The 25,853-nt window shown below is 54.9% G+C and overlaps 9 protein-coding genes across 9 annotated transcripts; 5 read left to right on the top strand and 4 right to left on the bottom strand.

The window, feature by feature from the left end:
• Window positions 1-437: 437 nt before the first annotated feature.
• JCM15063_005091 (nucleoside hydrolase) lies at window positions 438-2,032 on the top strand (the record flags this gene model as incomplete). The annotated part of the gene is made up of 7 exons (XM_076676194.1): window positions 438-545; window positions 633-663; window positions 734-899; window positions 971-1,277; window positions 1,350-1,614; window positions 1,686-1,759; window positions 1,823-2,032. 7 exons carry the CDS (start codon window positions 438-440, stop codon window positions 2,030-2,032), a joined length of 1,161 nt encoding a protein of 386 aa, XP_076536732.1.
• A 374-nt stretch (window positions 2,033-2,406) lies between these two features.
• Window positions 2,407-4,759, bottom strand: JCM15063_005090 (WD40 repeat domain-containing protein; the record flags this gene model as incomplete). Its single annotated transcript, XM_076676193.1, has 10 exons — window positions 2,407-2,694; window positions 2,770-2,928; window positions 3,016-3,119; window positions 3,215-3,474; window positions 3,542-3,609; window positions 3,683-3,782; window positions 3,849-4,079; window positions 4,177-4,338; window positions 4,467-4,671; window positions 4,741-4,759. The coding sequence occupies 10 exons, from the start codon at window positions 4,757-4,759 to the stop codon at window positions 2,407-2,409; spliced, it is 1,596 nt and encodes a 531-aa protein (XP_076536731.1).
• A 191-nt stretch (window positions 4,760-4,950) lies between these two features.
• ZUO1 (zuotin) lies at window positions 4,951-6,604 on the top strand (the record flags this gene model as incomplete). Its single annotated transcript, XM_076676192.1, has 4 exons — window positions 4,951-5,038; window positions 5,130-5,811; window positions 5,893-6,181; window positions 6,287-6,604. The coding sequence occupies 4 exons, from the start codon at window positions 4,951-4,953 to the stop codon at window positions 6,602-6,604; spliced, it is 1,377 nt and encodes a 458-aa protein (XP_076536730.1).
• A 452-nt stretch (window positions 6,605-7,056) lies between these two features.
• Window positions 7,057-11,038, bottom strand: JCM15063_005088 (uncharacterized protein; the record flags this gene model as incomplete). Its single annotated transcript, XM_076676191.1, has 13 exons — window positions 7,057-7,135; window positions 7,215-7,638; window positions 7,710-7,841; window positions 7,918-8,200; window positions 8,265-8,446; window positions 8,513-8,659; window positions 8,738-8,869; window positions 8,936-9,432; window positions 9,498-9,724; window positions 9,789-9,934; window positions 10,007-10,139; window positions 10,218-10,439; window positions 10,523-11,038. 13 exons carry the CDS (start codon window positions 11,036-11,038, stop codon window positions 7,057-7,059), a joined length of 3,120 nt encoding a protein of 1,039 aa, XP_076536729.1.
• A 1,153-nt stretch (window positions 11,039-12,191) lies between these two features.
• PRE1 (proteasome core particle subunit beta 4) lies at window positions 12,192-13,255 on the bottom strand (the record flags this gene model as incomplete). The annotated part of the gene is made up of 6 exons (XM_076676190.1): window positions 12,192-12,280; window positions 12,370-12,404; window positions 12,487-12,789; window positions 12,886-12,958; window positions 13,058-13,186; window positions 13,249-13,255. The coding sequence occupies 6 exons, from the start codon at window positions 13,253-13,255 to the stop codon at window positions 12,192-12,194; spliced, it is 636 nt and encodes a 211-aa protein (XP_076536728.1).
• An 848-nt stretch (window positions 13,256-14,103) lies between these two features.
• On the top strand, window positions 14,104-16,994 carry JCM15063_005086 (uncharacterized protein; the record flags this gene model as incomplete). The annotated part of the gene is made up of 4 exons (XM_076676189.1): window positions 14,104-15,970; window positions 16,037-16,348; window positions 16,424-16,595; window positions 16,694-16,994. 4 exons carry the CDS (start codon window positions 14,104-14,106, stop codon window positions 16,992-16,994), a joined length of 2,652 nt encoding a protein of 883 aa, XP_076536727.1.
• A 580-nt stretch (window positions 16,995-17,574) lies between these two features.
• YSH1 (cleavage polyadenylation factor subunit YSH1) lies at window positions 17,575-21,047 on the bottom strand (the record flags this gene model as incomplete). Its single annotated transcript, XM_076676188.1, has 13 exons — window positions 17,575-17,760; window positions 17,844-18,358; window positions 18,428-18,824; window positions 18,905-19,072; window positions 19,137-19,203; window positions 19,269-19,333; window positions 19,403-19,664; window positions 19,750-19,930; window positions 19,996-20,042; window positions 20,116-20,430; window positions 20,497-20,588; window positions 20,657-20,848; window positions 20,925-21,047. 13 exons carry the CDS (start codon window positions 21,045-21,047, stop codon window positions 17,575-17,577), a joined length of 2,610 nt encoding a protein of 869 aa, XP_076536726.1.
• Window positions 21,048-21,239: 192 nt separating this feature from the next.
• Window positions 21,240-22,416, top strand: NAT5 (peptide alpha-N-acetyltransferase subunit NAT5; the record flags this gene model as incomplete). Its single annotated transcript, XM_076676187.1, has 5 exons — window positions 21,240-21,349; window positions 21,415-21,539; window positions 21,605-21,770; window positions 21,842-22,259; window positions 22,324-22,416. The coding sequence occupies 5 exons, from the start codon at window positions 21,240-21,242 to the stop codon at window positions 22,414-22,416; spliced, it is 912 nt and encodes a 303-aa protein (XP_076536725.1).
• A 346-nt stretch (window positions 22,417-22,762) lies between these two features.
• On the top strand, window positions 22,763-25,014 carry JCM15063_005083 (F-box protein; the record flags this gene model as incomplete). Its single annotated transcript, XM_076676186.1, has 8 exons — window positions 22,763-22,862; window positions 22,940-23,413; window positions 23,477-23,529; window positions 23,597-23,781; window positions 23,860-23,901; window positions 23,964-24,059; window positions 24,122-24,827; window positions 24,892-25,014. The coding sequence occupies 8 exons, from the start codon at window positions 22,763-22,765 to the stop codon at window positions 25,012-25,014; spliced, it is 1,779 nt and encodes a 592-aa protein (XP_076536724.1).
• Window positions 25,015-25,853: the final 839 nt, after the last annotated feature.

Genomic DNA, 25,853 nt, shown 5'->3' with positions numbered 1-25,853 from the left:
CGCCTCGTGCGCGTTCGCGACCGGCCGATACAACAATTTTACCCCGTTGACCGAACCTGGCTCATTTTCTCGCTTCCTGCAGGTAGTCCCCTCTCCTACTCCTTGAGACTTGTAGTACTGCAGCCGTCGCCCACTCCTTAGACAAGTCGCGTTACGGGCGCTTAATTTGAGCTCTCAACTCCACCCTTTTTCGTTTCCGGCGCCCCCTCCTCTCCACAGCTCGCGCACCGAAGTCCGACTTTCGCTCTTCGAGCCCGGAACAACAGCCCAGCCACGATTCTCACGACGGAGTATCACGCGTTCACGACACGGTTGCTTGCTCAGCAAGCTCGAGTATCATCGGCACATCGCTACAGAGGCGCGCGCGCAAAGTCCGACTGCGCGACTTTTCGGACTTCTCAAAAGTCAAAACCTCCACCTCGTGGGTCCGCGTCGGGATGCAGCGTAGGAAAGTCTGGCTCGACTGTGATCCCGGGAGGGATGACCTCGTAGCGATCCTGCTCGCGTTGCACTCGCCTCAAATCGAGCTGGTCGGGTTGTCGTCGGTGCGTTGCATTCCCTGTGGCCCGGTTGCAAGCCTTGATGCGCAAGCCGTTGCAAGCCCTTAATGACTCCTGCTACACTTGTAAAAGGTACATGGAAACGCAAGCGTCGAGCACTCGAGTGAGTGTCCACTGAAAAGGCAACATTCGGAGGGCCGTACGAATCAGACTGAAACTTGAATCCATCGCAGCCTACAACACAGTTCGGATCTTGTGCTCGTTCGGAACCCCGGATCAAATCGCAGACATCCCAGTGCATCAAGGTGCGGCGCAACCGCTTGTGCAGGAGAGCAGGCCAAAAAGCACCATGCACGGTGTCGACGGGTTGGGCGGCGTCGAAGGCCTGCTCGATCGCTCGTAAGCTGCGATCTTTGATTCCTAGCTCGATGTACGCTACGAGCTGAACTGATGTGCTTGTCCCGTTTCAGGAGTCCAATCGTTGCAGCGGGACTCGAGCAAGCGATCAAAGGAAACGCTATACTCGGTATCGCCAAAGCATGTCAGGATCTGCCAAAAGACGTGAAACTTGATCTCGTCGGTACGGGCTCCTTGACCAACATCGCGCTGTTTGCGAAAGTATTCCCAGAATTGCTGCTCGACAAGGTCGAGCGCATTATCCTCATGGGCGGAGCCGAAGGTCGCGGCAACAAGTCGCCCGTCGCCGAAAGCAACATACTCTGTGATGCCCATGCAGCCGCAATTGTGTTTGACCTTAACCTTCCGGTCATTATCTGCGTGAGCCCAGACAAGACGTCCTCGTTGCAAAAGATACAGCACTAAAGCTATGCGCATTTCATACGATGACAGCCTCTCAACCTCACGCACACTGCGTTGTTCACTCCTGAGATCCACCATGCGCTGTTGCGAGGTCCCGCGCATCTGCCGCCCTCGCCTCCGATGACGCCAACCACGGGTTCGCGCTCGATCCGTGCTGCGACCACCCTTCGACATGTTTTGTCGACCAACTTGTCATATTTTGCCGCCGCGTACAAGCGCAAGTACGGCATGCCCGGACCTCCACTACATGACGCGCTCACGATAGCGTATATTTCGAATCCCGAGCTCTTCACAGGTTCGCTTTTTTTTTCTAGACTCGGACTGCTGTCCATTGCACGCTTGCTGAATGTTGGAACTGCGCTACAGCCACGCGGTATCGGGTCGATGTAGAGCTGTCGGGCGTACACTCTTTCGGATCCACCGTCGTTGATCTGTGGGATGTAAGCCAGTGCAGACTTGTTTCGCTCGGTGTGACCTGCAGCTGATCGCTCCATTTCACACAGTACAAATCGGAACAATTGGATCACGATCCATCGAATTGGGGCAAGACGGGCAAAAACGTACTCGTGCTCGATTCGGTACAAGTCGACACATTCTGGCAAGACGTCTTCCTCAGAATGGTGGATCGAGCAGATCACATCGTGCCGATCAACAAGGTTCCGTCCGAAACTCTCCCAGTCGACAACCCTCTCTTGATATCCACGAGCAAATGAGTTTGCTTTGCTTTCCCTCCTAGGTATCGTTCTTGTAGCTCTCACGGTTCTCTCATGTGTTTCTTGAGGGCGGTTTTTTGTGGCTCTTTTCCCTTGTCTCCTTCTGTTGTTCTTGTATTCGGGCTCTTGACTACGCCATAGCAGTACCACCCAGATACCCCTTCATGCCCATCCCAGATATCGATATCCCCTGATTACGCTCGCTTGTTCCATTCCTTCTCTCTTCAGACCAATTACCCGTTGAGACATGCGAATGATTGAATCACCTCTCTATTCTTTTATACGCTAACGACATGGCCAAACTGAAAGAAGCCATATCCAGCATGCACGCAAGGAGGGATTTGCGCACAGACAAGTAGAATTCCAACAAGAAGCTAGTCTTGAGCGTACACGATCTCGTCGAGTTCAGGAGCCAAACAAAACGCTTCGTCCGAATCTTGATCGCCCTCGAGTTGAATCCAATCGTCAAACTCTCTCGTGGCTTCCTCAGCCCCCGGACCCAATTCTCGTGGGTACAACAACACTGTCGTCTTCCTGTGGTCTCGTGCATCGAGAGCAGTGATGGGTGTCGTTGCGATCGTGTTTGGAGGACTCGTCGAGAGAATGTCTACCCGAGCATCTTGAGCATTCGCTTGTCTCTTCTTCAACGCCTCTTCATCTTCCTGTAAACATTAATCTCAAATATCAACTTTGATCCCGTGGTCCGGTAAGAAGTTTGCTTAAAGGGGTTGGCGTACCATGTCAAATTCGTCCTCCTTCTCTTCGTACTCTCGATTCTCGTCGAGTTCTTCAAACCCAGGTGCGTACGCGGCCCAATTCTCGATGATCGGAGTCACCCATGTATGAATGAGCCCCATCGAACTCGTCGACAAAATCAAAGGTCTCAAAGGATGCCACTGCCACAAATTTGGCGTTAGAACCATTTTATCTTTGAGCGTCCTTGCTTTCTTTTTCTTTTCCGGGATCTGTGTGATGGGACTCACATCGAGGTCTTCGAGCGGATCTTTCGGACCTTCGAGTATTTTTGACAATCCTCCCGAATCTCGATCCCAAATGTAAATGTTGTGAGACGCCTTGTTGTCGGCACCTGTCAAATTATTGCCAGTGTCAAGCGGGAACCGAACGTCAGGGGCAGGATCCGGGTGAGACAAAGAAGAGCTCAAGAAAAAGTTTTGCCCTTACCTCCTATCACATGTTCCCCGTCAGAAGAGAACCCACAACCGTTCCAAGGTACCCGATTAACGAGATCTTGGAATTTGTGCATGGTCTCAAAGTATGGGATCCTTGGAGGTCGTGGTGGTGGTGGTTCGTAGGGTTCTGGTTCGGCACGGTCATGCTCGTCTTCGTCTTCCGGTGGTGATGCAGGCGATGGTGGCGGAGGAGGGAAGGGAGAGAGCGAGATCAACCTCAATATCCGATCAGAGGCGTTGACCATAATTGCGCTAAGGTAGCAAGCGACAGGGTCAGGAGTTGGCGCTTCGAGTCGAGGGGGCAGGGGACGAGACTCACTCTCCCTTGGGACTGAACTCGAGATGTCGGATGGCGGCGGGACTGCCAATGTACTCTGTCCAGAGCCACTTTTGAGGGGACGCAAGTTGAGTGACATGCAAGGGATTGGGAAAGCGAATGAATAAGAGCATGGCGATTCACCTCTTTGGTCCGAACATCCCAGATGTGAATGTTGCCGCGATTCGTGCCGACATAGACTAGGTCGCCCCTTGGGTTGAAGCGTGCGAGGGTGGAGATCTCCCTGTCGCGTCAGAAACTCCTCACGCGTCAGTCTACAGAGGAAATCAAGAGCTTGAACAGAATTTACCTGTTTCTCCGAATGGACGCCTCGTCTTCTTCCTCCTCCTCATCCTCCTCCTCTTCTTGCCCATCTTGTTGCTGCGGGTCTGTTTCTCCGTTGTGGGTCGCACCTTCTTGGACCGGCTTGTCTTCCTCCTCGGGCACTGGCACTTCGAGTTCCCATCGACCTTGGCAGCTCTTGCGCAAGTCGACGAGGACGGGCTGTGTCTGTGCGTGCAGGGTGACGATACAAATTTTGCTGATCGCGATGTGACCGGCGTGTGTGACGAGTTCGGTTCAGCCCAGACCCCGCGAGACGACGACGGAGCGAGGATGGGGAAGAATGCCCGACGCACGAATTGCTCGGGTGCAAGTTTGCCGACGTGACTGGCGCATCGAACCTGATCGTGTTGCGACGCTCGCCCGTCACGGTCGAGAATGCGGTCGAGGACAAGTCCCAAATCATGACGTTCCAATCACGTGAGGCGGTTAAGAGGTAGCGAGAGTTGTGCGCCCAGCTGACGAACAGGGTCAAAGATGTCAGCAACAGTCTACTTGTTAACAGGAAGAGGCGTGGGGGAATATAATTGACAGCCCGATGGCGTGCGAGGGGCGTCGAGGGGAAGAAGGAGAGGTGAGAACGCACCAGACGGTCATGACCGACTTGACATGGCCCTCGAGCCAGCGCACAACGTTCTTTGTTTCAAAGTCGAGCACAAGCACGACACCGTCCTGCCTGCCTATCGCAATGTAGTGGCCCGCAAACAGGCCGGACGGGTTGAACCGCGCGGTCAAGGCGGCGACATCGAGCGATGATTCATAATTCTCCGGGAACGACGTTGAGAACGGACCTACATCATCATTGCAAGATCTTCAGCAGTACTCGAGCTCGTGAGCGCGAGAGAGAGGTCGGAACGCACTCGTCAACTCGAGGTTCATCGCAGTGAAGCGGAGCCTCGTGCAATCGCGCGCCGAGAGTCTGCAAGCTAAACAAACGCTATCAGGAAGCGCGGTAGTACAACAATACCCCAAGAACAGGTCGAGGATGCGATGTATGCACGCCGGCGCCGGCTTCGATCGTCTCGCTCGCAGCGGACTCGCTCTCCGCTCTACTCACACGTCTGCCAATCATGTCGCACCCTACGATCGTCTCGCTCGACTTTGCGCTCCCCGTCAAGACCGCGGCGTACAAGCCTGCGTCGTTCGCGCCTCTTTCGGGCAAGTCGCGCGCCCGCTTTTTTCCTTGCATCTCGCTTCATCATGGCAACCTCCTGATCTGGCGCATCTGTACCCTCGCATGTGTGAACAGCTCCCTCGACCTCGGGTGCTGTCTACCCTGCCGGACCTGCCTTCCACGCGCATGCCCGCCGCATCCTGAACCAGCGCACTTTCGCCGAGGACGACCGCCTCGAGCGTGAGCTCGCTGCCCAGAACGGCACCCAGGTCGTCGAGGAGGACGACCAGGACGCCGAGCTCGGAGGCGAGCAGGAGGAGAGGCACATCCTCGAGCAGGACCCGAGGAAGTGGAAGGAGCAGGACCACTACGCCGTCCTCGGTCTCCAACACCTCCGTTACAAGGCGAACGACGAGCAGATCAAGAAGGCTCACCGTCGCAAGGTTCTCCGCCACCACCCGGACAAGAAGGCGTCTGCTGGAGGCGACGGCAACGACGACTCGTTCTTCAAGTGTATCGCCAAGGCCATGGAGACCCTCTCCAAGCTCGAGTCCCGCCGCCAATTCGATTCGGTCGACCCGGCCATCTCGGACGAGTTCCCTTCCGCGCGCGAGACCACTGCCGAAAACTTCTACGACTTGTGGACCCCGGTGTTCGAGCGCGAGTCCCGCTTCTCTCGCACGCAGCCCATGCCGTCCCTCGGCGGACCCGAGACCTCCAAGTCCGAGGTCGAGAGCTTCTACGACAAGTGGTACAACATTGACTCGTGGAGGTCGTTCGAGTACGAGGACAAGGATGCACCCGAAGGCGCCGACTCGTACGTCGGGTTCCCTCGCTCTCCCTCTCGTTCTTCCTTTGGGCCCAAGCACTGACGCTTGGTGGCATGACCTCGATGCAGCCGTGATGAGAAGCGTCACCAGGAGAAGAAGAACAAGGCGCAACGCGCCGAGCGCAAGAAGGGCGACAACACGCGTGTCCGCACCCTCGTCGACACTGCGCTCGCTTCCGACCCGCGTATCAAGGCGTTCAAGGCTGCCGACAAGGCTGCGCGCGACGCCAAGAAGGGCAAGACTGCCGGCTCCGGTGCCGCGGTCGACCCTGCGGTCAAGGCCGAGGAGGAGCGCAAGCAGAAGGAAGCCGAAGAGCTCGCCAAGAAGGAGCAAGCCGACAAGGATGCCAAGGACAAGGTTAGTCGTCTCGCTTCCCTTAACAGGAATCCTCAATCAACTGACTCTTTCCCCATGGACCCCGCATCTCTCTCTTGCTTTCGTATACGCGTTCTTTTCCAATAGCTCGACCGCGAGGCTGCCAAGAAGGCCAAGGAGGCGGCCAAGAAGGGACTCAAGAAGTCTCAAAAGGCCATCACCGCGCTCGTGACCGCGAACAACTACTTCACGGTCGCGGGTACTTCCCCGGCTCCCGCAACCGTCGAAGCATGCTTCTCCGAACTCGACTTGATCTTTGCCGGACTCGAACCTGAACAGGTCGCTGCGCTCAAAACCAAGATGGAATCTGCTCAAGGTGCTGACCAGGTCAAGTTGTGCTTGATCGAGGCTGCGAAGCAAGCCGAACCGAAAGTTGGAGAGGGCAAGTTCAAGGAGTTTGCCTAAACCTTTTCATCCTCAAAACAGACAGGAGAAATCAAAACTCTCCTTCCTGCGATTGCGAAAAGAGCCATGCATTGTTCGTAGTTATTGTAGAGAATTCTATCCTACCTAGAAAATGTCTCTCCAGAAATACCGCTATGCTCGTTCACACAGTTGATCTTGAAGGCTTCTCACGAGAGCGAAAACTGCGAGAAGAGAACCATTGGCATTTCCGACTGCTTTTCCAGTAATCTGCGATTCCGGGACTGAGATGATGGTATCCGTGGAGAAAAGGGGTAAGCTGAAAGAGACCGAGACAGGCACGGAAGAAGATCTCCACCAAGTGAACAACTGAAAAGTGAGACAGAGTAATGGGCAAGTAAGAGGTACGAAACACGAAAAGAAACATTGGAACATGGAACGGGTAGAAGCAAGACAAGAGAAACAGGCAGATCCGGTGAGAACAAGGAGGACATTCACTGGAACGTGATTGGGTACGAGATCCAAGATTCGTAAGAGGAAGCGAGAGTCGGATCAGCGGTGATCTTGAGGGCACTGTAAAACGTTCCGACAGATATTTGACGAGATGATCAGTCCAACCCTGAATCTCGAGCGGAAGATTCTCATCACTCACCGAACGAGGATCTTGTACTGTTTGCCAGATTGGATGAAGTCGTATCCGTTCGCGGCGACGGCAGTTTGAGTGTCACTCGCCGGGTTCGGAGTGTTGCTAACGAGGGCGTCCCTCGGCGAGAGTCCAACCGTGAGGATGTTGCCGACGGTCGGAGTGTCGGTGTACAGTGCAGCACCAGTATTGGAAGCTGCCAACGAAGCAGGTTTGACCGAATCTTGCAGAGTCGCGAACGAGACGATCGCCGAATCATCGAAGAGGTTCGAATCGGAAGCTTCGGGAATCGCGCCGACCAGAGTCGAAGGCGACTCATTGCGCACACGCAACATGCGGGCAGAAGTGCCGGAGACGCTGCGGTCGGTAGGGATCGTCGATGTGAAAGTCGTGTTGGCATCGACCAAGTCAATCGTCATGCGACGAGTGCCAGCTGTAAGCAAGAATGCATACGTAATGCTCAGTCTTCGATCGCGAATCAAGAATATGGGAAGAGTCACTGACCGGCTAGACGGGTGTAAACGGTCAGAGCTCGGTTGATCGAGAGCGTCGTCGCCTGATTGAGGTAGTTTCCGGCGTCATCCGTCAGGAAAGGGTACTTGATGTCCCCGTAGACAGTCGCGGTCGAATCAAGGACTGAAGGATAACTCGATAAGCTTGCGTTTCTCCCAACAGCGCCCTCAAATGCATTGAAGAAAGAAGAAAGACTCACTGGGCATGTCGATCATCTTTGCACTGAGACCGAAGAAGGGTACGACAAGCGATTCTTGAACGTTTCCCCATGCAGGTGCCGATCCCTCGATCTCGACGAAACCCGAGTACAACGGGAATCGATCGCTCACCGAGCGAGAAACGCGGGCGGGCGTGATTGTAACCGAGACCGTAGCGGAGGCTCCAGCATCAACGACAATCATGTTCGTCGAGAAGACAACTCGAGACATCGTCCCAGAGATCGCAGAGGGCGAGGTCGACATGAGAATGTCGGTTCGGAAGGACTGGGCAGAAAAGACAATTTGAGCTGGAGCAATTGAGGAGGAACATTCACATAAATTAACTCACCTGGTCGTAGGTGCCGAGAGTGACAGCGCTCGAGCTCGAGAAAGTGTAAGTGACCGGGAACGATTGCGTGTTCTTGATCGTGATCTGTTGCGGGCCGTTGAGGAAAGCGGTGTCGTTCATCTGAATCTCATAAGGAGAGACGATTGAGCCCGTGGCGATACCCTTGTCGGCTTGCAAAAGACCTGGAAAGAGGAGAGCAGGCATCTGTCAGTGCCTATCAAGGAGAAACGTTTGCGAAAGTGACTCGCCGCCGCCCTGGAGCAATACGGAATCAATGACAGAGCCGCCCCTCGTAGTCGGGATCTGGGCCGCCGTAGACGTGTAGATAGACCGTACATCGAGAGGGGACAGCTTCTGAGAAGCCTTTTGCGAAATGAGCAAGGCGACAGCTCCAGCTGCCATCACATCGTTTGCAAACGAAAACGCCATCAGCTTTGTGACCGATCCTCCGAAGTTAGCGTGACTTTACTCACCGAGGTGAGGGCACGACATGCTCGTGCCACTGATTGTTCCGAGACCTCCCAAAGCAAGCGGGAAGGTCGAGAGGATGTTGCCACCAGGTGCAGAGAGCGAAGGTTGACCATACAGCTCGAAAGTCGGACCAACTGTTTCCCCCGGAGCTCGTGATCTGTCAGTTCGGAGCTTTGTCCGCAGTACAATGGGAGACTTACATTCAGAAAAGTACGAGACGAGACCACCCGAGATTGTATCTTCGACCGAAGTCGGCTTGTCAGTCGTGGTGAATCCGATGCGCAATCCGCGCGGGTTCGACTGGTAGTAGCTGAGCAGACGCAATCCTTCCTCTCGTCGGAGAGACGCAACTGCGGCGAGGCCAGTATTGTCGGTGGCAAGGTACGGAACTGACGAACTTGCGGTCGCCGAGTTGTAGATGAGCACGACTTTGCCTCCTTTCGCAGCGACGTTGGCCATCTTCGTGTCGAACGTGCAACTACCACGTTGGACGACTGTGACATAGCTCGCAAGGTTCGGGGTCGAGTCGGGAAGAGGCGAACATCCGTCGTTTTTGATGGTCGAGTCGGTCGAGGTGAAGTACACGCGGAGGTCACTCGACGGGAGAGACGAGAGGTCGAGGGGAAGCGAAGAGAGGTACGGCAGAGCAGGTCGACCTATCACGTTGGCCAAGTACGCAGGAAGTTGCGTCACATCGCTGCGCACAGGAGAGGGTCAATGCTAACCCAAATCGAGCGTCTTCTGGAACACTCTCAGACTTACACTGAGCCAACGGAGAGGCCAGTGCGGGTCGCAGCAGGACCATTCGCGTAGAACAGACCTTCCGACTCGTCGTTGCCTGCCGAAACCGTCGTGATGATACCTTGCGCGTTCATTCGTTCGACGATCGACTGCGACGGAGACTGGTCCAGCCATCCCGCCGAGCCTCCAAGGGAGAGCGACACGATGTCGCACTTGTCGGTGATGGATTGGAGGAGAGCATCGACAATCTAGCATGTCTCGACATCAGCGTTGGGCCGTTTCCCGCGGAAATATAATCCTCTCAAGTCTTACGATGTCGTCCGAGGCAGATCCGGTGCAGCCAAAGACCCGGTACATGCCGAGGTTGGCGTGGGGTGCGACTCCGGAAAAACCATAGTTGTTGGCCAAAGCTCCGATAATTCCAGAGACATGGGTTCCGTGCTCGCTGCAGTCCGTGTCTGCATAACAAGGGCAGGCGTCAGGTCACGATTGATCCGCTCAGAGCAAAGCAGCAAAGGGACAAAGCTTACAAGGGTCGGCGGATTCGTTCGGGTTTCCATTGTCGTCGACAAAGGCTTTGCCGAACGAGACATGGCAGTTCTCTCCAAAGCATCCACCGAGGATTGGGTTCTTGTAATCGACACCGGTATCGATCACTCCGATCTGTTGCAATACGTTCTCACGTGAGCTCGAGCCTGACGATGACAACCGGAGCGAAAAAGGAGCCGGGTGAAGACATACCTTGACTCCCGCGCCCAGGATCCCTTGTTCGTGAAGCTTGTCAACTCCAGTCATGACGTGCGGGGGAAAGACATCGTTCTTGTAATCGTCGGGAGAGTTGCGAACGGTGGGGTTGAACGCAGCATGTGCGCGGTACTTGCGAGTCGAGTTGTACTCGCCCGAAGGGGCATCGGAAATGTAGACGGGTTCGGGACGAGGGACAACTCGGACTGGCCAAGCGCGCTGAAGCAAGCGAACGAAACGGATCAGCACGGCGAGGTATCGGGACACCAATCCTCATCTTTGACGCAGAAGTCCCTCCTCACCTTGACGCCCTTGATTGTTTCGAGACCCTTGACGACATCTTCCCACTTGGCTTCTTCACCTGCCTCGTTCGTTGCAATGTCTTCGGCCGAGACGACCGCGCCAGCAAAGACTTGCGGGAGCGACTTGTAGGTACGACGGGTTTTGAACTTGGGCAGGGTGATCGAGGACGACTCGCTCGATCCGGTGAGGGATTCGATTGTTGCCGTGACCGGTTGCGCGAGATGAGTCAGCACGGACGAGAGGAGCTGTTGTACGCCGCTCAAATGGAAACATCCTCCGAGGTTTGAGTCAGTTCGCTGCCAACCCGCCGAAGGAAAGTAGGAGATGCTCCTCACGTTGTCGACATTGAGAGGTTGAACTGCACCTTGACGTTTGGAGAATTGACCGGACGAAGGAGTCTCGAGCTCGATTATGTACGATCCGGGTACGACCGAATCTTGACGTTTCGATACGGCTACCTTGGCATTCGCAAGCAGCGGCAGGAGGAGGGCGAGGAGCGGCAGAGAGCACAGCATGATTCGTCCGAATCCGAAGTGTTCGGAGTGCAAGTCCGAGAAACCGGAGGGCGAGTGTATGAAACGAGAGCTGAAGTGACTGTAACGACTGACGGGGACGGAGACGCAGTGTCGGGGTGATGTGCGAGACGAGTGAGTGAAGAAGGTCCGGGCCGCAGTTGATGACCTTTGCGCGAGATGTTGAGTGATCGGAACGTCCGCGGTCGAGAAACGAGTGGAATCGGGTTGGAGAACCCTGCTGAAACGACAGACGTAGAGACCCAGGCGGAAGAGATTGACAGACCCAAGCAGACACACAGGAAGTAGAAACAAGAGAGAGAGCGAGAGGAACCGGAGAGCCGTGAGTTTAGGAAAACGCGATCGATATTTGAAGGTGAAATCAATTGGAGCGCCGCGGCGCGCGGACGCGACAAAGTTGCTACCGGCAAAGTCCCGCCCGCATGGTGATAACGTCGAGGAATGTTGCTTGCCCACGATAACGGGGTTGAGCCCGTGGCAAACGACGCTAGCGAATGCGCACCTCGAGGTCGGTCCGCTACTTTCGTGCTCAACGGACAGGCGCTCGGAACCTGAACGGGGATCACGAGCTCGACATGCGGGTCAAAACACTTCGTTAGCGTATTTCGACTCTCGAGGCCGAAGCAGCCAAGGCGGAAACAACTGCCAACAACGCGGTCCGACCGGCATGCTGTCCCGCGCTGCACACTGTCGCACACAATTGATAGCACAGCTGACCGTCTGCGGGGTCTCTTGGCTAGCTGGGCGGTTTATACAGCGTACAGCCAATAGGCATGCGGCTATGCCTATCATATATACAGTATCGCGCTTCCAGCAAAGACATGCGAAGCGCTCGGATCCCTGCCCGATTTCGTCTTCGAAGCGGCCTTATCGATGCGCAAGTATCTGTGGCCCTTTCCCTGCAATTCCAGAGCGTTGGAGCCTGTTCAGTCAGATCGGAACCATCAGTGGGTCGCAGCAGTACTCGGGAAAGGTTCGAGTCGTGCGGCACGCGCAAAGCTCGCACTCGGACCTGTCCACCTCGGTGACACACAGTTCCACCTCGTTTCGGGTATTTGTACAAAACATTGGATTGCAAAGAGTCCTTTCTCTGTTCACGAGTGTCGGCACCAGAAAGAGGGCAAGGTTCACGAGATCAATGTTGAAGCTTGGCGGCGTGTACTGCAGGATCTATCGTCTCTCCCGTCTTGAGGTCGACTAGCCGTACTCCGTCCTTGTCCGCCACTAACATCCGTCACAACGTGTCAGTTCAGATTCCAAGTTCAGCGCGCGCGAATGACACAGATACGAGCACCAGGCAATAGAACACTTACCTCGCACAGTAAACTCGCCCAGGTTCATGATAAACCTGCAGTCACAAAGAGGGGGCACAATCCCGTTGAGAATCTCGCGAGACCTTTCGAGGACGATGAAAGAGCGCCGAAACTGACCTCGTTTCCAATTCGTTGATGCATTTCCTCAGCAAGTCGAGTCCGTCCTCGAGAGTGCCGTCTGGTTTGTGCCACCTGTCCATCGTACTCAACGCAAAGTATGCGCCGTAGCCGTGAGCGGCGTATGGCACGTCTCCCAGGGTACCGAGGTAGTCGATCCAGAAGAGCGACGGGGTCGACGATGTCGGGTCGTACCCGCCGAGGAGCAGGTTGACCGAATACGGTTTCCGGGAGCGAAGTGACTGCGCGAGTTGGGTACGCACCCACGACGCAGCGGAAGGAGGTCGTAGCGGGACGTGATTGCTGTAGCGAGCAAAAGAGTCAGCTGACTCGCCGAGATAGAGAGAGTGAAGAAGAGGTGGCATGATCTATAGGGGAGGGAGGAGGGGGTAGACTGACCGGATCTGGTACAGGCGCAAGTTGCGCTCGACATATTCTGCAAACTGAACCGTGTCTCCTGGTTCGCCCGAGTCTGCAGGTAGTGCATGCGTCAGTCTCGGAGAGCGGAGGAGGGGCAGGCGAGAATGACGCGGCGAGTTGGGTTAGACGACGGCAAGGGAACGAGACTGACACGCCATGCACAGGTGCTTGCCGACGACCTTCTGCTTGTCCTCGGTCGACTTCATCTTGACGATCGAGCGAGCGGCCGAAGTGTCGGACGCGAACAAGACGTAGTCCTTGCCCGTGATACCGAAAGAGACTGCGCGCGAGCGATCAGCGCCTGCGGTCCCTCGAGGATCATACGAGACGATACTAGCGTACCTTCCATGGTGATGTGCAAAGAGGAGGTGTGGTGATGAGGGTCGATGGGCGCCGTCAGCGGTGCGCGACATTCTGCTAGCGCTCAGCGCTCGCGCTCGACACAATTCTCTAGCGCCGGCTGGTTATACAAGCCATCGTATGACTATATACCGAGTCGATCTACCCTTTGAACGATTTACAGTGCAGATTGCTCTGACTCGCGTTTGCTGCGATTAGATTGTCGTCTCGCCTTGTCGCCAACTTTTCCGGCCTCTCGACTCGCCCGGGACAATCTGGCCGCACCGTAGACCAGCAAGCCTCGCGAGGGGCGCATTTGCAGAGCCGCGTCGACCCGCACTGCACGCGCTGCTCCACTCGGAGCCCATCTCGCATCTGATCGCATCGACCACGCCCATCATTAACCAGCCCCAAGGATCGCAAGCATAGTCACGATCTGCATTGCCGCGGACCACCATGTCGCGCTTCAACTCGGTTGTACCGCAGCTGCGACAGGCTTTCCGCACTTCGCTCGCACCGCGCCCGGTTCTCAGCACCGTTCCTGGTCTTCAGCCGCACTTTGCAGCCCTGCGATTCCCTCTTAACGGCTCAAACTGCCTAAGGACGCCCTTAAGCAACACCACGCGGCACCTGTCAACGACCCCTGCGAGCTTCGCAAAGCTGTCGGAATTCGCGACCAGCTTCCAATCGAGTCAATCCAGACCCCGCCGAGACCCATCGCACGAGTCTCACTCTTGGCAGAGTACAGGGTCGAAAGCTCGTTCCAAGCGAGATCGACCGCGCGAGGTGAGCGCTATTAGCCTAGGATCGAGCGCACCTATCTGACTCTTTACTCCTCGCCAAAAGGCTGACTGCATCATGGGAAAACTCAAGAGCAAGCTACGATATCACCTCCTTCACCTGTACCGCCTGCGCTACCGACGCTCGCGCACTTCCGCGCCGCGACCCGCCCGACTCTGCTTCCGTACCCCGAACCTCTCGGGCGTGTTTCATCGCCGTCGTGGACGATGCGCCGAGGAAGCCGAGCAGTGCCTCCGACTGGGTCGCCGCTTCCCTCTCGCCTTTTGTGACGAGCGTCGCCGCCATCAACCGCAACGTGCGGCCCACTTCCGCTACTGCGTCAAGGCCATTCAATCCGAAGTCGCGCTTCATTTCTCGCAAGGGTCAAAGGCTTCGAAGAATGACCTGCGTCACCATCACAAGTGGTGCCTTCGCAAGCTCTGGATGGAGAGGATGGAGGCCAATCTCGAAGCCGGCGGTCGGACCGGTCCAGGCGAGAGTCATAGTCATCGTCATTCTCGCTCGCAGCAGAGTGAGCATCGTTTCCACCGCACAGGCGAGGACGCGTTCGACTATTCGACATTCCGACGCGCGTACTGGTACTCGAAGGCGCACTCGTCCTCCAGGCCGTACAACAAACACCACCGCGCATGGCGACAGCGAGCGAAGCGGATCCAGTGGAACCGACCACAAGAGTACGCACTCAAGCGCGCAGACATCCTCCGCAAGCGCACCGGCCTCGCCTTTTTCACCTGGCAAGAGTCGCCGAGCGCGCGCAGGCTGCAAGGCGTCGAGGGCAGGGGAGGCAGCGGAGGCATCGCGAGGAGTGGACTCGGATTGCAATCACTCCGTCTCGCATCCCCGTGCCGACCAACATCGGACAAACCTGCCCTGGCCCTGCATCGACATGCTCTCCGTTCTCACATGTCGCTGCCGACCGCAGCTCCGACTTCCCTCTTTGCGAGAGGTTTCTCGACGAGCCAATGTCGTCATGGTGTCCACTTCCTCCTGCCCCTCGCGACAGCGCTCAAATCGACCGAAGCACTCCACGTCCTCGTATGGGTCACTCGCATTTCGCTCACGCTTCTTCCACTCTCGATCCGATCGAAAGCGATCTTTGCGCTACGAGAGCGACAGATCCGGGATCCGTCTTCGCTCACCGCCTCGATCTTCAGTCGACTCGCTGCCGCGTGTTACGCCGGCGAACTCACTCGACCGTCTGGCTTCCTATCGCGCTGGAACGCGATGATCGGATTGCCCCTCCTTCTTCTCTCGCCCTTCATCCTGCTCGGCCTCGTCGCGTTCGCATCGCTTGAACGCACCCCAGTCACGGGCCGATGGCGCCTCGTCATGTTGTCTCCAGCCGAAGAGTCAGAACTCGTCGAAGGGATCCTATCGATAGGACGCACTGCACAACCCGCGACAACCGCGCAGGTCCACCTGGGTGAAACGCAACCTGTCGCACCCGAAGGGACTTCGCTCGATTGGGTCGCAATCTTGCGCCAAGTTCTCGAGCTACCCGACGAAGGGGTCGATCCCGTCACGGGCAGGAGGATGTTACTAGGAGGAGTCGTACTCGATCACCGCGATTGGCGCGTGAGGTGGACGGAAGCCGTGTTGAGGGCGCTCGAGAAAGGAGTCGTCGAGGGTCTCACCCGAGAAGGTTCGGGTGCAAAAGGCGAGGGTGAGGCATTACGGCCACCTCCGTCAAAGTTCCCGCTCGAAGGGAGAGCAGTAGCGCCTTGTCAACCGGGGTGGAAGGACGAGTTGATCGTGTCAAAACACTTTGAAGGCTCGACCAATTCGAATGCAGCACAGTTGCAGGTCGAATACGATATCCTTGTCATCGACCGGGACGAGAACAACGCTTTCAGCTTTGGATTCGCTCCTGAGCACCACAACCTCGAACACCACGGTCGAAGAGGAGTCATCGTTGTCTACACTGGCAAGTCAATTTCTGACCTGTTTCCTTTCATTCAAGCGATCCCTTACCTTTCATGAATCCCTGTAGGTTTCCTGAAGCAAGTTCTGGGCGAGACTGCTTCGCCTTCACAAGCGCCTCCAACGACATCGCGACCGTCTTCTGGTCGTCTCGCGTCGTTCTTCTCGCTGCCGACAACGGCAGCAACTCCTGCAACAACCACGGAACCCGATCCGATCGCTTCCTACTTCGCTCCTACGACTCTCCCGACACAAGAGCAATGCAAGTCTCTCGCAGTCCTGTTGTCGCACGAAGCGGCGCATCTGATCTTGTCCCACACCCTCGAGAGCTACGCCTCGACAAACCTCCTCATGCCTCACCTGTCTCGCCTCGCTTCAGATGGTACGTTCATAAAATGTTTTCAACTATCTCGGGTATCGAGGACTCACCTCACTGATTTGCTCTCGTTCCTGATAGTCCTTCGAACGCTACTCTACCCCGTAACGGCGATTCTCGGCCCGTTCATCAACGACGCGGTCGGTAAATCACTCAGTGAAGGCGCAAAAGCAGGATTTGGTCTGTTCGGCAACGCTGCCAACAGTTGCGAGAGTCGCAAACTAGAATCCGAGGCGGACCTCGTCGCTCTCAGGTATGTCTCGGCTGTTCTCCCGGTCTCGACATTCTCTGATTGCTCAAACTCGATTCGAATCCTTGACTCTCTCTCTCTCTCTTTCCCTGATTTTGTAGACTACTCGCCGGAAGCGGTATCGATCCTCGATTCGCGCTCGATTTTTGGGAAGATCGACTCTCATCCTCCCCGAATCCTTCCACCACGACATCAACGGGCTCGACCACGTTACCGTTCAACCATGTCAACACGGTTCGCCACCACTCTCACAACAATGCCACCGAGCAGTCGGTGGGTCTGCTTGATGGATACATGAGAACTCATCCGGTTGATCAAGAACGACTCGAACGCATTCGACAAGAGTTGAACGACTGGGAAGAATGGAACCAGGCGCGAAGGCAAGGAACTCGGCTCGCTTGAAGGAAAAACACGGCTAATTCAAAAAAAGACGACTAGCTTTCAAGGAGCTGTACGACTGGTTCGGGCGATCGGGTTCGGGTGGTTTCTGTATAGACGTATAATAGTTTCTTGGTGTTGGGGGTTTTCTTCTCCTTCTGGTTGTCTTCTCCTCTCAAACGTAATCTCTCTGTTGTTTTTCGTTCATTACTTCTGTGCCAATTTTGCAAATCCTCTTCATTCACTACCATGCGATTCTTTCTGTCTCTGTGTATTTGTGTTGATTTCTACGTAAACCCGCTGCAACTGTCATTCTCTATGTTGCGGTGTCGCTACGATGAGACCTCGAACGGGTGTAACTACATTCGACAGGAGATTGGTCTCTTCTTTGTGCGTGCGGTCAGGTTTAGAGAGTATGCGGAAATCATGATGCGATAGGAGTTTCATTCATACACACACAAAAACAAGTATAGCCCAAACATACCAGAAAATAATTACAAGACGAAAAGTTGACAGGAGTTGGAAAGAATCTCGACCGAGACGATCGTCTGCTTCCTTAGGAGATTACGCCTGAAGAAGAAAGACTTGGTTGTATATCCGCTTCTTAGAGAGTAATAGACTCTTTCGTCTTTTTGTCCCGATGCAGGTCTTCGAGTAACGAGGTCAACGAAGTCTTTTTGCTGCCGTTCCCGAGGTCTCCGATACTCGCCAATGGAGTCACGATCGCCATTGCGATTTGAACGACCGATTCAACTCGTCGTTTGAGGGGAACGAAATCCGAGACGACCGTCTTGATGGAAAAAAAGAACGATAAATTCAAACTCATCAGTATATCGTATCGCAGAATACACAAGAGGGAGAGGATCTACTAACGAGGTTCTCGATTTCGACATCGGCGAAATAATCGTCGAGTTTAACTCGGATTACCGGCGCTCGAGGACTGTGCTTCTCTCGTTCAACCTCTTCCTGTTCCCGTTCAATTTTGGTTTGTTCAATTTTGGCGAGTTCTTGTTCCGATTTCTCTGCCGGTTCAGTCGGGTCAATGTTGACTTCGTCAATCGCGACTTCGGTTTCTCCGGCGGTCTCGGTTGTTGGAGTAGGAGGAGGAGATGTTGCGGATTCGGCTGCTGGAACAGGCGAAGAGGGTGTAGGTGAGGTTGCAGTTGAAGGTTCGATCAATTCGACCGAACCAAAGTACGAATCGAGGAAAGCGATAAGGCGGTCGAGTCGGGATGGCAATGTCGATAGCTCATCTTCCTGAACTGTTTCCGCTTCCGGAACTTCGTCGTCTTCCAATTTCGGTGCCAATGTGGGTTTCGGAGATGGCGGTTCCGCGTAGGGATGCGGTGCGTGGTGATGATGATGATGGTGGTCGTGAGAAGATGTTTCTGTGTATCAAGCGAGTCAGAAATGTTCCTTGACCGACCAGGCGTTGGAGGAGGGTTTCAGGAGCTCACGTTTGACACTTGCCGGACTACTCTCGATCCCGAGTACAACCGCGAGTACTGAATCTGCGACCATGTCGTTCGTCGCGCCTCCTACCCACTCGATCGCGATCTCGTGCTTGTCCGCAAGTTTGACATCGACCGCCTGCATGATCCTCATGGTCGGGACCCCTTCCTGATCGCGACCTTCCTTGATCTTGCCGTACATGCCTTGCAAGTGCCACCGAACGAGGTCCCACGAAACCGAGAGGCGCAACCGTTGTCGTTGCAAGATGACCGATGTCGACAATCCGGTGAAAACTCGCAAATCTGACGGGGACAGGAGCGTGTAGGTGAAATCTTTCGAGACGAGTAGACCCGACAAAGCCGTCTGAGGTGCTGGTGCTGTCAGCGCGAGCGATCCCAAAGCCTGTGTGCTCCCGAATACAGGTGGACTCCACATTAGTGCCTCAACCCATTCGCTGTTTCGACAATGCGTCAGAATCTCACTTTTGCCATACGCTCTCCACGGAATTCGAGCCGGACCGTTTCAACGTTCCGGGGCGTATAAATCTGCACATCGTTCTTTCTCTCGGCGAACCGAGTCTTGAGTGCTGATCGTAATCGAGACATGTTGTTGACTTCTCCATGCACGAGGATCAAATGCGACGGCATGACCTGACAAATGGCCAGAAACGTGAGCTCGCGCAGAACACCGGGCAAGAGAGAATGATTCTCGTACTTCGTCGATGAATTTCGAATTTTGGGTGTAGTCGACGTGTGCCGAGAAGGAGATGTAATCGACAGAGCTGCAACGATCCCGGTCTTAGGTCAGAGACGTGTGAGTTGGATCACGCAAAAACTGTCAACTCACAGGCGTCGAGGGATCTTGGCGCCTCCGTTCAGTGCTGGGATGTCCTGTGGCTCGTTCATGATCGTCTGTAATCGATACACAATTAGTGAGGCGCACTGTCAAGCTTGTTTTTCCTAGCGGTAGAGGTTGCTCACACGGGCCATGACTCCCTCGACACTGTATCCGGTAATGATCAATCCGTTCCTAGGATCCGGTGCCCACTTCTCCAACAACTCTCGACTGACTCCGTTCGTGAGGAACCCAGGACTGGCCATGACGACACATGGGTTCTTGTCGTTCAACTTCGAGATGCCCTTGTCGAGCGGACGGATGAACGAGTTTTTGCCGCGGAAATCGAACGGGTTGATTCCTCTTGCGAATTTCGAGCGCACGTTTGGCGACATGGTATGGATGTACCTGCAACGCGGATCCCAAACCAGCTATCAGCTCGAGGGCCCCTTTGCAAGGGAACACAAGGCAGTGAAAAAGAAAAAGGACTTGCTGTCGATATACATCCATGCACTTCATGGCGAGGCTCGAGATGTAGTAGATTGGGACATGTTGAAGTTCAGGATGCTCGGCCCAGTACTCGTCGAGGATCAAGAGCAATTCCTGTGCTCGGCCGAGCGCAAAGACGGGCAAGAGTACGCGACCCCCACGCTTGATGATGGACTGGATCAAGTCTGGATACAGACGACTCGTCAAGGGCAAGTCTTGATGATTACCCGAGAGAAGGAGTTCTACATACTGGTGAATTGAGTTTCTTTCTCGATTCGAGGTTCATGAGACTGGACACTGCAACAGGCGATCGTCTCGGTTAGACGCTCGATGGTGATGGGCGTGGACGGGTATTGAGGATAGCATTTACCCGTAGGTCGATTCACAGATCATGACATCTGGATTTCGTTCCCAGTCGGGTACTTTGGCGGGTACGAGGTGACGGTCCTCCTCAGTCGAGTAGTCGCCCGTGTAGAGGACTCGCGCTCCAGCGACCTCGATCAGGAACATGCACGCTCCGAGTACGTGTCCGGCTGCGAAGGACGTGAACCGCACTGACGCGGTCGTCTCGGCATTGCGCGAAGGGGGTAGGAGGATCTCTTGCTCAAAGTCGAACGACTGGATCGAGTTGAACGACGTGAGCATCTCTTCTTCGGTGAAGAGGTTCTCGTCCGTTCCGGCAGTGCTGCAGCACGAGGAGAACCTAAGTCAGAATCTTCAAAAATCCGCGGAGAGTAGCAGGATGACATACGATACGCGAACAAAATCCGACATGAGGTATCTGTAGACGGCTTTGGTCGGGTGGGACATGTAGACGACCCCTTTGCCTTCTTTGAAGTTGGTCTAAAAACGGGAACATGCGAGGGTGAGTACAGTTCGAGAGATCAAACTCCGGATCAGGGGCAAGTTACCTTTTCCATGACATAGGTGAGGGATGCGGCGTGGTCGAGGTGGAAATGAGTGATCAAGATGGCGTCAACGGTGCTCCAGTCGAGTTCGTCGAGGAAGGGGAGGGCGGCCATTCCCGAAAAGGCGGGATGGACGCCGGCGTCACAGACGATCGTCCTCCCTTTGTACTTGATGACGCAGCACGATCGTCCAACCTGGGGTGCGGCGCGAGAGCCAGTGCGAGGTGAGGTCCCGAGGGAGGCGGTGGAAGAAGGAGATCGAGGGGCTCACCTCTTGGCCTGCGCCGAGGAGCTGGACGGTCATCTCGTCGTCGAGCCCGTGGACCCCCTCGGGGCTGATGGTAGCAGCACCGGAGAGGTCTCCCGGACCTTTGCGTTTGGTTGCAGGCGCCATTTGGTCGGGATTGCGCACCTGGCCGGGATTGCAAGTACAGATACGAGCGAGCTCTTGAGTAGCAAGCAAATCTCAGGCGACCAGTGAGGCGAGAGCGTGAGTGCAGGCGAAATGGAGATCAAGCGGAGGAAATGCGAAACGCGCGCGCCGCATCCGATCGCTCTCTCTTGTCCCGCCTGTCAGTTGCGCGCTATGTCTGCGATCCTGTCTGCCCTGCCCGACCTCCCGCCTCTCGTGCCCGCGGGTACGACGATCAATGGCAAACCGATCAGGGTTCGACCGCGCGTCAACCTCGGCGACATGTGCGTCCCGTTCCCGCTCGGCTCCTCCCTCGGAGCACCGCTCACGACGACGACTATTCTCACAGCACGGCCAACAACCTCGGTACCGTCAAAAAGCTGCACAACTGCCTGTTCCCCGTCTCGTACTCGGACCAGTTCTACCAAGACTCGCTCAACTTGGACCTCTCGCCCGAGGACTGCAACAAACTGAGTCAGTTATACACCACCCTGCCATATACACCCCACTTGGCTGATCCCTCTCCCTGCCGTTTCCAGTATTCTACCAAGACTTGGCCGTCGGCGTCCTCATCTCGCGCATCGAACCTTGCACGGCTGCAAGCCCTACCGACCTCGATCAAGCCGTGTCCCAGCCGACCGCCGAACAGAACGATCGACACCAGGATGCGTTCAAACTGTACATCATGACCCTCGGCGTCCTCGCGTCAGTTTTCCCCCTTCCAGTGATCCTCTATGCGTGCCGACCCCTTGCGCTGACTATTACTCAATCTGCAGACCGTATCGCAACCAAGGACTCGCATCCAAGTTGATCCACCACTTGATCGCATCGGCTTCCCAAACTCTGAACCAACCCGCCGCGCCCGAACCTGCTCTCGCTCCGGAACTCGCTCCGGTCGTCCAGAACGAACCCGAATCGACTCGTGCTCCCGCGCTGTCGAAAAAAGCACTCAAGAAGGCTGCTCAGAAGGGCAAAACTCCTGCGCCTCCTCCTGTTCCGACTACGACTGCTGCTGCGAAACCTGAACAGTCGACCGTCGACCCCGTCGATGCCGAGAAGGAACGCAAGAAACAAGAACGAGCGGCACAAGAGGCCAAGAGGAGTAGGCGTAGGATCGAGAAACTCAGTTGTCACGTCCAAGTCGGAAACGACCAAGGCAGGCAATTCTGGGAAAAGTTTGGGTTCAAGGTCGTCGTCAGTTTTGAGCGATTTTCTCTGTCTTATACTTGATCGCAAGTCTGACTCGGTTCCTACGCAGGAAACCGTGCCCGACTATTACAGGAAGATTGAACCTAGAGACGCGTGGTTGATGGAGCGCCCTGTCGTCGCACCTACCCCAGTCTCGACCTAGACGGTCTCGATTCTGCAACAACGCTTCGTGAAGGGGAAAAAAAGAACGCTGTATAACAGCTTGGGAAGGAGTACTGTGATCAGTTTTCGCAAAATCGCAATGTACAACTGCAGTTTTTTCTTTCACTTTTCTATGTTTTGAACGACGACCAGCAGCTCGTTACTATCGGGACTTGATTGTGAACGTAGAGGTTGGGACCCTTGACGACGTTACCCTGTCTATCGTCAACTTTCTTGCAATTCGCTCTTGTTATAGTCAGAGATGAATTTCGGGAGATTATTCTTGAGTGGAGCTTCCGATTTCTGATTCTCTCTCTTTGCTCTCTCTCCGCCATCCATCGTCTACAATGGCTACTCGCGCGAGCGCTCGCATCAAAAGCAAAGGCCAGGCGACGCTTGTACTTGACGACAGCGGTTGCGCGAATCAAGACGATGAGACCTTTGAAGGTTTGTGCTCTGTTTCCCCCTCTCGCGACCGATTTCGCAGGCGTCACCTCATCTGATAGTTGAGCAAACATGGTCAGTCGCTTCCCTAGAGCCGAAGAAGAAGCCACAGGCTGGCAAGCGACAGAGGACTGGCAAATCATCGAGCAAGAAGAAGGTGAACAACTTGGAAGCGTTCGCGTCGATGCCTCTCGACATCCTGTGCTTGATCATGGAGCAAATGGACCCCAAGACGTTACTCGCCATGTCACGAACGTGTTCCATGTTCAGGTCGATCCTGCACTCGCCTCGAGGCCAGACCGTTTGGAAATGCGCTCGCGAACAAGTTGGCTTGAGCGCGCTTCAACGACCCGATGTACCCGAGTGGGGATTCGCCTCGCTCTTGTTCGAACCCGGATGTGTCGTATGTGGAAGCGGACGAGCTTTTTTCTACGATTACGTTCACTTTGTTCGTACTTGTGAGAAATGCATGCAGGACAATTCGAAACAACGCGAATACATCAAGAAAAGTCTCTTGCACCCGCGCGCATTCGAAGTGGTGCCGTACTCGTTATGTACGTGAGGATAAATACATGATGTCCGTGAGAACTTACATCTTATTGAGCTCACGCTCTCAGGCGGTCCCCCATCGTTCTCAGTTGGGATGGATCGGCACTTTTGGTGGAAACCGGTCAGCGCTCATCCTGATATGCGTCTTAGATGTTTGATCTCACTGATCTTGAGTTTGATGTATCCAGAGGCTCGAACGTGCCACAGTTCAGCTCGACGAGCTAGAAGCCGACCCCGAGGCTCTGGAAAGGCTCATCGCCTCCCGGAAAAACATCCAAAAGCAAGCTCAAGCCGACGAGGCGATGATTGAAAGGTGGCAATTGCGCTGCCAGGTGGACGAGGCAAAGGCAGAGGAAGAGAGGAAAACGATTCGGTTCAATCAGCGAGTCAGATGCACAAGTCAAGGCATCGCGCAGCAAGGTAGCTGACTTTTTGTATGACTCTCCTCTAGGATCATCATCAAGCTTCGCGATCTCGGCTACGAGGAGCAAGAGTGAGTTTATAGCTCACGCTTTCTCGTAGATCACGGTGCAACTTCTGATTTTTGCGTCACAGCTTGCATGGACCCGCCCTTGCAAATCACCCTGATGTCTGCAATAGCCGACCGCTTACCTACAGCGTTTGGAAACGTATCCGACCGATTCTCAAGAGGTGAAGCGGTCGCTATGTGTCTGTCCTTGCAGCGCTCAAATTAATCCAAGCATCCCTACTAGATTTCTCGATGCAAACCGAATCGAACGTCTCGAGAAAGAAGCTATAGAGTGTATAGAGGAGCGCAAGCTTGCTCTCAGGCCGTACTTCGACGAGTGGATCTCGGGCATGCCCGGATGGTACTGCTACCCTCCCTTCGAGAGATTCCTCAGCTTCCCGTCTGTCGCTGCACTGCTCGCCTACGACAGCCTCACGGTTGAAGAATTCGCAAGCGCAAAAAGAACGACTATTTCCCGAGATCTGCAACAGTACGCAAAGGAATTCGAAGAGAATGTCCGGCACAACCTGCTTGTCGCCTACGAAACCCTCGATCCCGCCTTTGAAGTTCATCCTCAAGTTTTACTCTGGCTCTGTACCTCAGCCATGTCCTGTCCCCGCTACTGGGACTGCAAGACGAGCGATGCTTTCCCTGATATCCTCGATCACTACCGCCGCTGTGCAGGTGCCAAAGCGTCGATTGAAGACGACTTGTTCACACGCTCGCCTTCTCAGATCCAAGCGATCCGACAAATCATTGCAGCAGCCAATGATTCCTGTCCGAGCGCGCCGAAGCTGAGTGATGCGAGTTCAATGGACGATCTGTTCGCGCTCGGAGATCGATTCGATTGCGTGACGTGCGAAGACACGAAGAAGCAATCATTCTGGTATAAGCAACGACTGACTGGTGCGTCTGGATCTGCCACAACAGCTCAGAGCTGGAGTTCAATGGTGAGAGCGCGATTGACCATACTTCTCGAAAGACGTCCTGACACAAGAGATTGTTTTGCTTTAGGTTTGGCATATCAAGCACGTGCATCACCCCAGGCCTCCAAAGATCCGATACATTCCTCCGACTCGCGCTCAGCTCGAACAGCAGACGCCCGAGACAGCAGACACGGAAGCGGCGGCAGTATGATGCAAAAAGCTTGGAACACCACGCTTGTTGAGACTCGAATCGAGACTAGGACCCGCTTGAAAACAGTACTTTTCCTTTTCTCAAACAGATGCGTTGTCGCGATGTAAAGATTGGCGTCGTTTGCAGAGAATGGAATTAAGGAAGCGAGATACATCAACCTTGACCCCCAACCCGACTAGATCTCATACCGCTCGATCAGATCAGTGGACCCTTCTATATGGCCGTCCCGAAATTGGCTCGCAGCCTGCAGGGGACCCAGTACTTTGACGAGGGTGAGAGTGGTCAAGGTGGGTCACTGCAGTTCAATGCGCTAGTGGCAGATTGCATTCACGGGGAAACAATATCGATTCTGCTTTCTCGGCACGAGCCGCGCGCGCTTATTCTCTTTTTCTCCGGCGCTTTCCTCGAGTCTCACTTTTTCCCTTTTTCTGCTTTGCTTTGCTTTCTCCTGGTTCCCGCAGCTGAATAGGTTTACTCTATTCTCGAGAACCAGATGAACCTAAAACTTGTCGGGACTGAGAGGGTTTTCGTTAACGAAAGATCCGGCAGGGTGTTGCCGGGTTTACAACGGGGCCTAACGGCAAGATTTGTCAAACGGCCCGAGCACGAGTACGAACTTGATCAGATCATGCCTTCCTCTCGTCTTGGCAAACGCCTTGACTCGCTCTGGGAAGAGGTGAAAGTGGGAATGTATCTATGTGACGAAGTTAAAAGCTTTCAACAAAGGCTTCATTCGCACTGCGCAATCTACAGTACTGCCCAGACAGTCTTGACTAGTCGTATGATCCCGTCGATCAAGGTTTGTGCGCGCTCGATCTGACCCCGCAGCTCACAGTACG

Source organism: Sporobolomyces koalae (genome assembly GCF_050403365.1).
Source record: "Sporobolomyces koalae JCM15063 DNA, S_koalae_JCM15063T_v1_ctg3, whole genome shotgun sequence".
Classification (NCBI taxonomy): Eukaryota; Fungi; Basidiomycota; class Microbotryomycetes; order Sporidiobolales; family Sporidiobolaceae; genus Sporobolomyces; species Sporobolomyces koalae.
Note: the sequence above shows the minus strand (reverse complement) of the source record. Positions and strands in the feature narration are given on the sequence as shown.